This window comes from Sus scrofa, chromosome 11 (genome assembly GCF_054392235.1).
Source record: "Sus scrofa isolate SSC_HxYL_T2T_F1_AM1 chromosome 11, Sscrofa_HxYL_maternal_Yorkshire_Landrace_v2.0, whole genome shotgun sequence".
Classification (NCBI taxonomy): Eukaryota; Metazoa; Chordata; class Mammalia; order Artiodactyla; family Suidae; genus Sus; species Sus scrofa.
The window spans coordinates 84,094,432-84,108,319 of NC_139393.1; the positions used below are offsets into that span (position 1 = coordinate 84,094,432).

The 13,888-nt window shown below is 55.6% G+C and overlaps 1 protein-coding gene across 1 annotated transcript in view; it reads right to left on the reverse strand.

The window, feature by feature from the left end:
• Positions 1-1,461: 1,461 nt before the first annotated feature.
• Positions 1,462-13,888, reverse strand: part of COL4A1 (collagen type IV alpha 1 chain) — a 139,267-nt gene continuing 126,840 nt past the window's right edge. Inside the window, exons 48-52 of the mRNA XM_021065910.2 lie at positions 12,658-12,870; positions 11,423-11,600; positions 7,445-7,559; positions 5,338-5,510; positions 1,462-2,814 (exon numbers count right to left, since the gene is read on the reverse strand). Coding sequence (XP_020921569.2) covers positions 2,733-2,814; positions 5,338-5,510; positions 7,445-7,559; positions 11,423-11,600; positions 12,658-12,870 — 761 coding nt within the window. The 3' untranslated portion in view covers positions 1,462-2,732. The remainder of the gene's footprint in view (positions 2,815-5,337; positions 5,511-7,444; positions 7,560-11,422; positions 11,601-12,657; positions 12,871-13,888) is intronic.

Consider the following 13,888-nt stretch of genomic DNA (forward strand, 5'->3'; position numbering starts at 1 on the left):
ATGGATGGATGGATGGATGGATGGTGGATGGGTGGGTGGATGGATGGATGGATGGATGGGTGGATGGATGGATGGGTGGATGGATGGATGGATGGGTGGGTGGATGGATGGATGGGTGGGTGGATGGATGGATGGATGGATGGATGGTGGATGGGTGGGTGGATGGATGGGTGGATGGATGGGTGGATGGATGGATGGATGGATGGGTGGATGGATGGATGGTGGATGGGTGGGTGGATGGATGGGTGGATGGATGGGTGGGTGGATGGATGGATGGGTGGATGGATGGATGGATGGGTGGATGGATGGATGGTGGATGGGTGGGTGGATGGATGGGTGGATGGATGGGTGGGTGGATGGATGGATGGGTGGATGGATGGGTGGGTGGATGGATGGATGGTGGATGGATGGGTGGATGGATGGGTGGGTGGATGGATGGATGGGTGGATGGATGGATGGATGGGTGGATGGATGGATGGTGGATGGGTGGGTGGATGGATGGGTGGATGGATGGGTGGGTGGGTGGATGGATGGGTGGATGGATGGGTGGGTGGATGGATGGTGGGTGGGTGGATGGATGGATGGGTGGATGGATGGGTGGGTGGATGGATGGTGGGTGGGTGGATGGATGGATGGATGGGTGGGTGGATGGATGGATGGCGGGTGGATGGGTGGATGGATGGATGGATGGGTGGGTGGATGGATGGGTGGATGGATGGGTGGGTGGATGGATGGTGGGTGGGTGGATGGATGGATGGATGGATGGGTGGGTGGATGGATGGGTGGGTGGGTGGGTGGGTGGATGGGTGGGTGGGTGGATGGATGGTGGGTGGATGGATGGGTGGGTGGGTGAGTGGGTGGGTGGGTGGATGGATGGATGGATGGGTGGGTGGGTGGGTGGATGGGTGGGTGGATGGGTGGGTGGATGGGTGGGTGGATGGGTGGATGGATGGGTGGGTGGGTGGATGGATGGTGGGTGGATGGATGGGTGGATGGATGGTGGGTGGGTGGATGGATGGATGGATGGATGGTGGGTGGGTGGATGGATGGATGGATGGATGGTGGGTGGGTGGGTGGATGGGTGGGTGGATGGGTGGGTGGATGGATGGGTGGGTGGATGGATGGGTGGGTGGATGGATGGGTGGGTGGGTGGGTGGATGGGTGGGTGGATGGATGGGTGGGTGGGTGGATGGTGGGTGGACAGAGTGAAGAATGGATAGCTGAGGGCTGTCTGGATGGACAGATGAAAGTGAGGGAAGCAGAGAGGAAGGATACGGCCATATTTTTTTCTTTGTAGCAACATCTGTAAATCACGCCCAGTCTTTGCCTCTCACTTAGAAGAACTACAAAATAAATATGATCTAAGGTGTGCAAAGCTTCCAAATTTATTAGTGGCTTGTGCAGTAACTTTTCCTTTACCGCTTCTGTAGCAATACTAGCAACAAATTAATAAAAGCTTAATTTTTATACAAATAGTTTTATTACAAATTTGAATTTTAAAGAAATACACATTTAAAGAAATTACACAAAAGGCCTTAGTAGTCTTAAAAACGTTTTGGAGACTTTTAGTGAAATGTCATTTCGGGCACGGTGGTCCAATCCTGCTCTCCTGCTGAAGTCTGAACACAGCTCACGAAAAACCAAGGAAGCCACCTGAATGTGCTTACAGGTCAAAAATACTGCTATTTGGATTCGACAGAGCTGTTTCTCCCGCCAGGCTGCAGAGTGAGGAATCCTAATCAAAGGAAGGCCTTTGAAGGTTGTTGCTTCTGAAGTCAAGTCATTCAGTTTGTGATTTAGTGTTTCAAACCCTGAAGATATTTAATACAGACTAAAAACGAGAAGCTCAAAGTACATGTTTCACCGCGACAGACGCCGTTCTCTGTGAACCCGGGTTTGGTTTTGGCAAGACACAACTTTGGGCTTGGAGGTGAGCAGTGAAAACCGGTGTTTCACATTCAACACCCTAGCACTGAATCATCTGTTAAAGCACAGCCCAGGCGTTCAGAGGGAGAAACTGTAAGCTTTATTTGAACAGTGGCAATGAAACGAAAGCTTGACCTGCCTAGTTGCTGACATCTATATAAATTACTAAAATATATATATAATTCATTTCTGCCTACTTGGGGGACCATCTTTGTTCCACAGGAAATCCGTGATATTCTGCAAAAGCAGCTGCATAGTACCGCACAGAGCAGAAAGACCGACGTTTCTCTCTGGGGCTCGGACGGCAGGGCTGGGGGCGCCAGACACCGCCGTCGCGTGACTGTGACTGGTACAGACCAAGGGACCCGAACGGTGAAACGGCTACACAGTGATAGAAAGAGAGCGTTCAGCGGGGGTGGAAACGGGGCTGTGACGACACAGGCACGGACGCGGGCGCTGGCCGGGGCGGCGGGCCCCGCGCCCTCCTGGCACCCTGTGGTTTGCTGATGAGTCTCACTTCACACATCAGTGCACTGGACTGTAGAACAGACAGATTTTTATTTCATCGCAAGTGCCATTCGGTGCGTCCCTGGGGACAGCTTAGCGTGGTCTCGCGTTCTCCTTCAGCAAGAAGAGGCCAACAAGCAGGGTGTGTTAGTTACGCGGATTTTCCTATAAGGCACCTTTATGGTTTCCCTACTGGACAGTGAGGTACACAGAGTCTATTTCTGGGGTTCGTTGCTGTTAGAGGAAGAAGGGAAGGGAAGGAGTAGCACCATGTTGTGATGTCGCCGAGGGCCGCCGCGTCATGTTCTCCGCATGCACACTTGGCAGCGACTGACGTGCGTGCGCAGCTCCCCGGCCTTCAAGGTGGACGGCGTGGGCTTCCTGAAACGCAGCACAGAAGCCAGCGGTCACGGCACCGCTCCTCGGGAGGGCGGGACAGCCCCTCAGCCTTCCCCCGTCAGAGATCTCCAGGGGACCCGCCAGGGGCCGGCATCACCCGCCTCTGCGTGGGTACCACACTGGGAGCATCCTCCCCCGCTTCCCAACACCTGCGTGTCATCATCTGCATCCCGTCCCCGGCCAGGAGGCGGTGACGGGCCCAGAGCAGAAGAGCCAGAGTCACCCACCCACGTCTGTTGGACCCCGAAGTCTCAGCCACTCCCCACTGCGGGCCCTGCCTCTTCAAACTATGGGTTAACGTTCTGGCTTCTCTTCCCGACTCGGTTATAGACGCCCCGGACTAGGAAGAAGGGATTATTCCCTGCAACATTTTACTAAGTGCTCGTCAAATCAGGGTTGAACGCAGGAATGAGCACCAGATGTGGAGTCATTAACCAGACCTCGAAGTACTTTCCTAACTTCTGAAAGACGCTCGTGCAGGTTTGAGACATTTCATGTCCCAAACGCTTCCTTGATCCTAGAAATTCTACCTGCTCTAGGACCGTGGAAAAAAATGAAGTCTGAACTCAAATTAATAGTGATCCAGGAGTTCCCGTCGTGGCGCAGTGGTTAACGAATCCGACTAGGAACCATAAGGTTGCGGGTTCGGTCCCTGCCCTTGCTCAGTGGGTTAACGATCCGGCATTGCCGTGAGCTGTGGTGTAGGTTGCAGACGCGGCTTGGATCCCGAGTTGCTGTGGCTCTGGTGTAGGCCGGTGGCTACAGCTCCCATTGGACACCTAGCCTGGGAACCTCCACATGCCGCAGGAGCGGCCCAAGAAATAGCAAAAAGACAAAAAGACAAAAAAAAAAAAAAATAGTGATCCAATCTCTTAAAATTACAGTAGCCACAGAGTAAGAGTACCCTGTCCTAAAATTCAGGAGGCTTCCGATAGCAACTTGGGTGAAAATCCTAGTGCCTCCAAATTAATTATTTAAATTAAGGGGATCTCACCTAATTTTGTTTATGAAGGCATTTTAATTAACCGTACCAGGCTGCTGGATAAAAAAAAAAAAAAATACCGTTGTTACCTATTAACCCTATACTGGGCAGCCCCAGGAGCAGGCGCTCATTTTGGTAGCTCATGTCAAATTCTATCTGTAGAGTTGATGACCAGCTTGCAGTGGCCTAAAATGTCTCTTATGAGCTACCAGCTAGGCACCTGGTCCTTTCAGGATGCTTAAAAAATTAGTAGGAGTAGTGAGCGGGTGGCTTTCTTCTCATGATCCAAGCTAGAGAGTGACAGGGCCATAGCAGAGGTGCACGAAACTCTCTCCCCAAAGGTAAAGACGGAAAGGCTTCTCTCCAGGGCCGAGAAGCACTCCTTTCGGGGAATGCACAGTAAGTGGATTGTTCGGCTCCGTGGGCGCCCCGCGTCCGCTCCAGCAGCACTGCAGCCGGTACCAAGTGCAGGACAGAGGATTCATTGTAAGCTCCTGTCCACTGCAGACCCGGCCCGGCTCCAAACGAACTTCGGGGTCAGCGGTCACGTGGGACCGCTGTCTGGAGGTGAAATTTTGCTGATGGAAGAGACAGAAGAGCTCCTTCCATCCATTTCGGCTACGTTTGTGCTGGAATGGACCTTCGTGGTGCAGGCCTGAAACCCAGTCTCGCTCAGTCGCTGGGAACTCACAGAGCACGAACGGGCCACCCAGCGTTACACAAACACCGTGGAAACAGGACCTGCCCGATGTGCCTCTCCCTGCTCTTCAAGGTACCATGTCTGGAAATGCCCTGTGAAGGCCGAAGATGCTCTAAGGACCCCGTCGTGGATTTCACCTTGAAAAGGGAGGAAGGACCTCCTTCCTCTCATGGTTTTTCAGTCAATGAAAGAACTGAGCCTGTCACTTAAGCCTTTGAAAATGGTCCCCGGAGTTCCCGCTGTGGCACAACGGAATCGACGGCATCTTGGGAGCGCTGGGACGCAGGTTCGATCCCCGATCTCACACCGGGGGTTAAGGATTCCCGAAGCTGTGGCTTAGGTCGCAACTGTGGCTCAGATCTGATCTCTGGCCTGGGAACTCCACGTGCCTCGGGGCGGCCGACAGAGAAAAAAAGAAAACGAAAATGGTGTCCATTACCTGCCCACGCAGGTCAGAATCAAATACTCATTCCTGCACAAGCAGGAAGCCCTCCTGGGGACTGCTGCAGAACCAGCTCTGGGACCTTTTTTTTTTTTTTTTTTTGGTCCTTTTTAGGGCTGCACCTGCGGCACATGGAGGTTCCCAGGCTAGGGGTCGAATGGGAGCTGTTGCTGCTGGCCTACACCACAGCCACAGCCACAGCCACGCAGGATCCTTAACCCACTGAGCAAGGCCAGGGATCGAACCCTCAACCTCATGGCTCCTAGTCGGATTCATTTCCACTGTACCGCAAGGGGAACTCCCAGCTCTGGGACTTTGCCCTGGAAGCTGTATCCCTCGCCCAAGAGTCCAAATAACCCGGGGAGGGACAGCCCCACTCACTTGAACATCTCGCTCCGCTCTATGGTGGCGAGCCAGAAGCTGTAGGCGTTTGCATAGTAATTGCAGGTCCCGCGGCCGTGGCACTCGATGAATGGGGCACTTCTGAACTCCTCCAGACAGGAGCCGGGGGAAGCCAGGGCCTGGCCAGAACCTTCGGCACCGGCGCTGGTGTGCTGCGGAGAAACCCAGCCATGAGCCAGAAGCTCCCTCCCGCCCCCTGGGGCGCCCCATTCCCAGGGAAGAGCTGGGTGCTCCCTCCAGGAGAGCCGCCCTCGCTGACTCCTGCGGTCACCAGGGAGCACCCTGGCACCCACACTGCCCCACAGCCTCAAGCGGGGCACCCCCAGCGCCAGGGTCAGCCGACCTCTCCTCCGGCTTCACCAGCATCTCATCAAAGGCTGTCCTCACTCTGTTTTCTTTGGGGAACCCTGAAGCCTCTTCCAACCTGGGGCAGGAGGCGACAGCCAAAAGGTGCAAACGATGCCACAACAGGTGGCACCTCGGACTGGCTCAACAGGATTATACGGGATAATCACAACCCTTTATTCACTATACTGGGCGCTGCATAGACTTTTAGGAGGTAAAGAAAAACTATCCACTGTTTCCTTTAAAAAGAGAAAGTGTAAACAAGAGAGAGAAGGAAAAGCAAGCGGCTATTGTGAGTGTCTGTCACACTGGGTTGAAGTAGGATCCACCTTCCTCAGAAACCCGCACGCGACGGCGGGAGTGACGTGCAGAGGGAAGATGTGACAAAACCTCTCCAGCACGGCCACTGCAGATGTGGGAAAGGCAAATTCTGGACTTCCAGAACCACAAGGGACCTCTGGGGACAAAGCTAAGGTCCTCGATTCCCACAGGGGGTCCCCAGGACCCCGGGACGCTCTGGATCAGGCTGTGATCACAGGCCCCAGGCAGAGCCGAGACGGCCACAGGGCTCCCCGGGGGGAGCCAGGTCTCCGGGACCCCATCGCTTCGCTTTGCTCTTGGTTCTGAGAAATTACAGGCAGTCATTCAGACCTTTGTATGACAGCAGGATGAGGGGTGGGGAGGTGACACCGTGCTTCCCTGAGCTCTGTACTCCTTGGACCAGGGACGTCTTCTGCCAAACTAAGACTCCCTGCAGTATTTCTTATGATGACAGAGTCCATGGTCCAAAGTAGCTTGGAGCCAAAGCCGTGCGCCTACAGCATTTCTCTGAACCATCGTTTTGAGCTTTTCGGCTTTCTCAGTGCGCGGTCACAACGCAGTATTTAGCGTGATCAAAACTTGCTACATGTTTGTCGTTGCCACAAGTTCTCTGGACCCGTTGAAGAGTCAAAGCACAGAGCCGTCGACTCAGGAACCCTCACGGTCAAACTGGGACACACACACAAGCGTCCGAAGAACTGCCTTCCTGGCAGCTTTTACGCGTGGAATCGTTAGGAAAAACAGTTACGGGGCCTCTTTCGCTGCTGATGGAATTAAGGCTAATGATGCCCTGGGGCGCAAAGGTGCCAGCTGGCCGTACTGAGAGTGGGAAGGTGGGACTGGGCTTGCAGTGGCGACACGGAAACCGTCTGGGTGGGATTGTGTCCTGGGAGCAGGTCCAGGACGGCCTGATCTTCCAAGTCCCGAGCTTTTATATCGTTAATCAATACTTTAAACTGAGGCAATGAAATCCACCAAGAAGCTCCAATGGGACCGTGAACAGGTACCGAGTTCCCTGCTCTAACCGGCTTCGGGGTGGGGGAGGGAGCACAGCAGCCGGGGGACAGGACAGCAGGCGCACCGAGGGAGCAGGTGCATCCTCGGGCCCCGGACGCTGGCAGGTGCCCCCCACCCTGCTCTCAGGCCTGTTTTGGGAAGTGTGTACCCCCAGGGGCACGACCCCCTCTTCTCCCAGGGAAGTTCTGACTTGAACCTCCTCAGGCCCAGCCCACTTGAATCTCATCCCGGAGCAGCCCCTCCCAGGAAGAGCAGGACTCCGGTGGCCGCTGGACCCCTGCCGTCCCCTCCCAAGGAGCAGGCCAGGCTCCTGGGGACACGTGGAGGGGGGTCCCAGGAGAGAAGAGGTGGGGCCTTCGTAGGCAGCTCTTTCAGGACCCGTGGGCCTTCCCGCAAGACTTACCATCACAAAGGAGTAGCCAATCCAGAGGGAGGACCAGCCGCTGGGGCACTGCGGGATCTGGATGGTCTGGCTGTGCACTGCCATCACCATGGCCGGCGCCTCGCACACCGCACACCTGGCACACCGGAGCAGAGGCGTCAGCCCGCCTGCCCGCCCTCCCCGCCACCATGCTCTGTCCCCACGCACTCCTTCAGACCCAACGACACGGCTTACCAAGCGCATGAGGTGACACCGCCCCTTCCCCACTGCCCGCTTGGACTCTGAGGCTTAGGGCCTTCTCACTGGTTTGATAAGCCTGCCTCAGGGTTAAAACAGCACCCTCAGGAGCTCCCTGGTGGCTCAGCAGGTCAGGGTCCAGCATTGTCACTGCTGGGGTACAGGCTTAACCCCTGGCCTGGGAACTTCCTTCTGCTGGAAGTTTAGATATATTCAACCCCAAACCAGAGTCAGCTTGTCATTGAACCATCTGCTTTGTAGGAGGAAGGAACCCAGAAGCCACTGTAACAGGGACCATTTCCCAGGAGAGCGGGGCTTTTGTTTTCCCCCTGTGTATTTCAGCAGCTTCCAAAGTTTTGGCTGTGGGCCTGCACTTCAGCAGCCACAGTGTTGGCCGCTCAAGGAAAAGGAGACGGCGCCATCCAAGGGTCACCTCTTCCAGGACGCAGCAATTTGCTTTAGGCTCTGAATCAGCTTCAGTGTAAGAAGGACCTTGAGTGAACTGTCATAACTCAGACAAGCACAGAGCCTGGGCCGGATGGCCCCCGAGCCTCCTTCGGGGGCTCGTTCCAGACCAGAGAGGAGACCGTGCCCCGGGCTGGGGGGGGTCAGCCGGGCCACTGCCTCGGGAGGAAGGCCCACAGCACCTCCCTGGGGAAGGCTGCCTGGAGCTCAGCTGCCAGGGCTGCACCCAGATATGGGTCACAGCAACACACAGTGTACTGCCTCAGACCTGCTCCACGGCGGCCCTCGGATGGTGGGGTTGCATTTCGTTAAAAAAAAAATTAAATATGCCAGCAGCAAAATGATTACATTCAAGTCACAAGAGGAACGGAGTGTTAATAATGCAGCTAAACGACTATAAATGGTGTTGATGATGACACGAGAGGCCGGGAGCATCTGCATGCAGATGGAGGGGGCCTGGGAAGGGCCTGAATTAGTCATTAGGTTTCCTGTGGACTTTGCTTTGGACTCACACAAATGCAGATGAATGAAAGGCTCAGTTAAACAGGAGTCTGACATGGGCCTTCTCCACCTGCCACCATCTGCCCGCCAGACACAGAGCAGGGACACGGCCCAGAGGAAAGTGCTCTATGTCGCTTTCTCTGGGGGCGGGGGGGGGGGGCGGGGGTTCAAGCCCCAACAGAGACGTGGCCTTGACCTTGTTTGCTGAGCATTCGCCAACAGAGAGTCACGGATAGCTTTAACGAGCTACGTGGTCCCTTAAAATTCATGGTCTGGCTCCCCATGCTACTTATGAAGCATCTGAGGCCCAGGTTAGCTGCATCAAAGGCGGATTAGAACACGCTTCCCCTTGCTCTCAGCTCAGTGCTCTTTTCTCTGGAATAACAGATTCAACCACAATCAAACAATCTACAATGTCTGATGATACGTGGCTGCAGAAAGTGCTTGGAAAATTTTGTCAGGATCACAGCAGAGAACTTGCGAGCTTTTCTGCTGAAGATGAACAAGTCTGTGGTATTAACTCTTTCTGAAATTAAGCTTTAGGACGTCCCCACAGGGAAAGCCTCAGAGAGAACCTGTGAGTCCCCAGAAGTCACCAGACAGCACGAAGTGAAGGGAACATGGGGCCTGGGTGCTCAGACACCCAGAGAGACAGGCGGTGGGGCTGCAAAAGGGACTGTGAGGTGTGTGGGCAGCGGGCTTGAGGGACGCGGCTTCCGAGGTCTTTCCCCGCTGAGCATCCGTGGGTCTGTTAACAGGAAAACGTGAAAGCCCCAAACCGGGCAGCGCTGGGGAGTTTCAACAACCCGTGGTAACAGGTCCACAGAGAAAAGCTAGTCTCGGACTCACGGCTTCTCCCGGACCGGTTTCCGGAATATCACAGACACATCCCAGAGCCCGTGGCCCAACCACATCAAGATCCATGTCAGTTTTACCAGGAAAGCGACCAGGACACAAAAACAAGTCATCATTTTCTACCTGTCATCCAAGGAAAGCTAACCAAAAACATAGAGGTGGTTAGTTTTCCTTCTCGTGCACCCGGCATGGTTGTGAGCCAGAAAAGTCTCAACACAGAGCAGCCCCAGCCACCCCAACAGCCGTGGAGGCCGTCGGTGTTGTGTTCTCTGGAAGTGACAAATGCCTTCTCCCATTTTAAGACCCAGAAGATGAGGTTTCTTCCACCTCGAAAGAAAGGGCAAAGAAAGCTGTCAGGAGAGACTGGGACGGAAGGCCATCAAAATCCTGATTTCTCAAGTAGGCACCTGCCAGCCTTTCTACTCTGGGTCTACGCAGCACATCCTTCTAACGGGACCGATCTGCCAGGACCAGCCTTCCACGTGCAGAGCCACAGACCCCGTGACCGGCCAGTCGCCCCCTGAAGCAGGCGGTGACCGTCCAGTGATGGGCTGTCTCCGTGCGGGGCGCCAGGCTGCCCAGGAGCACCCGCCCCGTTCACGCCCTCTCCGACCGCACACGTGCCTCCGCCAGCATCTCTGCGTCTTTCCTCCTATTCAAAAGCTGCAATTTCTCCAAAGGAAACACGGGAAAGCTCACGCGCCCTCTCGCTCCCCTTCCTCAGCAAACCTGGCCTGCCTGGTCATCCTTTGTATCCTTTGTTATTTTCCCGCGTAAGAGTCAAATTCCAGAACTGGCTTCCGAGTCAAGCGAACGCATTCGTTGGCCACTTTTTTCTTTTACTTCTGAGTGTAGCCGAGGAAGCAACTTTTCATTAGAGGGAGAGAAGCCGAGGCTGGACAACTGTGTACTTTTCCGAAGAATCATCTCCACCTCGCGTCTGATTTCCCACCAGGCAGACTCTCAGGGACCTGAACACGCGCTCCAGACATGACTTGGCGTGGAAAGCGCGTAGTTTGGGAAATCACTCAAACATGCGATCTCGGTGGGTGGGCGAGCACCTAAGGGTACACGGGCTGGTGGGGCGGCGAGGGAGAGGAAACCTCAGCAGGCACACGTCTGAATGCGAGGCACATCAGTACCGCCCTTTTCGGGGTAAGACACAGGCATGCAGTATGTCTCTAGCACCACAATTTCTTGGAGACCACCTCACAGCCACGGTGGAGTTCCTGCGTTAAGCGCCACTGACCTGTACACTTACCAAGGGTTAAGATGGTAAATGCTATGTGTATTTTACTACGATTAAAAGATAACAGGCGTTCCCTGGTGGCCTAAGGTTAAGGATTCGGCATTGTCACCGCCAGTGGCTCAGGTCTGGTCCCTGACCCAGGAACTTCCATGTGCCACGGGCTCAGCCACAAAAGAAAAAAAGGACTCAAAAAAATTTTTTGAGTTGCATGGGGGATGGGGTAATTAAAAAAATATATCTTAAAAGACGCCTTAGGGAGATAACATTCAGGAAAGAACAAAGCTGTGAAGCTGTACTGAACCTTTCCAGGACTCCAGCGTCACTGCTGAGCTCATGGCGAGGAAGGTGGCCACCCCAGGGAGCCACCTCTTGTTCCAAAGCCTGGCGTGATCTCAGCAGGCGTTTGCTCTGGCTGTTTTGGGCCGCGCCAGGGGCATGTGGAAGTTCCCAGGCCAGGGAGCGGACCCTCGCCCGCCACAGCTGCTGCGGTGACAAGGACAGATCCTTCGCCAGCGGCGCCCCATGGGCGCTCCCTGCACTGATCTCTTGAAAGAGGACGCCGACTTCCCACCCAGTCGTCTGCGCGGCTGACTGCAGTCCCGACACTGGGGCATCGCGATCCGTAAGCGGAATGATGGGTGGACCCGGCGGGGAGAAAGGAAAAGACGGAGGCGCGCGCCGGGCGGGCTCACCTGCTGATGAAGGGCCTGATGCTGTCCCCGGTGATGGGCGCCATGGACATGGGCATGGGCTCGGGCGTCGACAGCCAGTACGAGTAGTCGTTCCGGGACGCGAAGTTGCAGACGTTGTTGATGTTGCAGAAGAGGAAGGGCATGGTGCTGAACTTGCGCAGGCAGCTGCCGGCCGTGCCTGGGGCGGAAGGACACCCGCTTTAGCGCTGCCAGTGCACCTGCGCACGGCGCACAGGTGAGCCGGCGGTAACGAGAGGCACAGGCTCCGCAACCGCCATCAGGGTGGAACTAAAAACGTTTTCAGTGACGAACAGAAAGGAGGAAAGAAATACGCCAGCTAGACTAGTGATTGGCAATGAGCATTAAACTAAAGGGAAACTATCAAGAATTAGCAAGACATTTTTTCGACCCCATTTTCGGCACATGGGGTCGATTTGGGGCTGCAGCTGCCGGCCTGTACCAGAGCCACAGCAACGCCCATCCAAGCTGCATCTGCGACCTGCACCACAGCTTGTGGCAACACCGGATCCTTAACCCACTAAGCGAAGCCAGGCAAACCTCATGGAGACTATGTTGGGTTCTTAACCGCCTGCGCCGCAGCGGGAGCTCCTAGCAGGACAGTTTGATGAAAGGAAACAAAACAGTTCATCGATGGAGAGAAACCTCTTCCTGCAGCTGGATTCTAGAAGGGCTTTAACGCGCAGCTCCGGGCACAACAGCTAGTAGCTCACTGGACAAGGTCCTGAACGAAATGCAGAGCCCTCATACGTTCTCGGCCCCAGTGACAGCCAGGGGTGTGCGACATTAGCTCACAACTTGGTGGAGCACATCCGGAGGGGACTAAGAAAGTGACGGGCACACGGCCTCTGCTGATCTAAACGCTGAGGGCCCGAGACTGGAAGATGCAGAGGAATTCTGGGCCGGATGACATGACGTTTCTTAAAAGAGCAACAGTAAAGCGGCTTTGTCTTAAGACTCTTGGTGCAGTCTGCTAAGTGTGTACTCCAGACATCCTGACCCTACTTGATGACTGCAGGAAGACAGCACAAATGTTTTCAGAGAGCCGGCCTTTACGTCTGCCTGGCTTCCCCTTAGTAATACGGTGGCTGCTGAATGAAGAGCCTGTTCAGTAAAAGGATGGCGGGAATAAGGACCTCCTCACGGACGAGGCCTGGGGGACACCCCGACTGCGGCACTGGAGCAGGACACAGCCCGCGCCACCCCCCCAGCCTCACCCAAGTCCTGGCCGTGCGCCCGCTCGTTGCCCTGCACGTAGAGCAGAGAGTAGCCGTGGTAGAGGATCTTGGTGCCAGGAGGACACTGGGGGTCGTCTGTGGTTTGACTGTGCCTGGTCACGAGGAAGCCGTGATCGACCGACGGGGTGCCCGGGGGTCCCATGGATCCTGGCAGCCCGTCAGGCCCGGGCGGACCCGGGAAGCCTCTGGGGCCTGGAAGACAGGACGGAAATGAGAGGCCCCAGCTACCAAGAGGCAGGACTCAGCGCGGCCACCGCCTCCCTCCTGCTGTCTCGGCGTCTCTCCGCATCCCACCCGAGATGCTTTATAAGTTCTTGGCACAAAGCAGAGCCCAGAGCACTTAGTGCAGTGAAGACACAGAATACGTGAGGAGACACCCACGAGCAAAGGCAGGAAATGACATGACCCCTCTCGTGGATTCACCTGGGGCGCCGCTGAGGGAGGATTATCCGTCTTTAAACAACCTCCTCTTTTTTTTATCTTTTTAGGGCCGCACCCACAGCACATGGAGGTTCCCAGGCTAGGAGTCTAATCGGAGCTGCAGCTGCCGGCCTACACCACAGCCACAGCCACGCCAGATCTGAGCTGCGTCTGCAACCTACACCACAGCTCATGGCAACGCCAGATTCTTAAGCCACTGAGCGAGGCCAGGGATTGAACCCGCGTCCTCACGGATACCAGTTGGGCTCTTAGCCCTCTGAGCCACAATGGGAACTCCCTAAACAACCTCCTTTTAAGGCAGCGTCCTGTCCTTGGTGGCCCAAAGGTGCATATGGAAATGAGATGGGAAGAAGGAAGCTCCATGCAGGCCGTCCTCCCCCGTCCTGGGCGACCACGCTGCCTGCGGGGCTGCCCTGAGGCCATCTGCAGGGCTGGGCCCTCCGGCCACCTGGTCCCACCTTGACCTTTGGCATCTCGGTCATGCTGGAACATCTGAGTTCCCGCTTCTTGAGAAGCGGAAGGACTTTAATCCATGCTGGTCATTGGCCCTCTGGGCCCCAGGGCAGAATCGTCTGCTGTCCCCGGCCCAGGGCTGAGATGGAGCCGGGAGGGCTGCTTCCCTCAGGAAACCACGCAGGGCGGTCACTACCGGCCTTCTTTCAATAATGGGGCTTTGACGGCCCCGTCTCCGCAGAGGAGACAAGGACGGCGGCCCTCAGCTCTCCCCTGAGATGCCGGTCCTCCTGAGAACAGGCTTCCTGGGGAATCT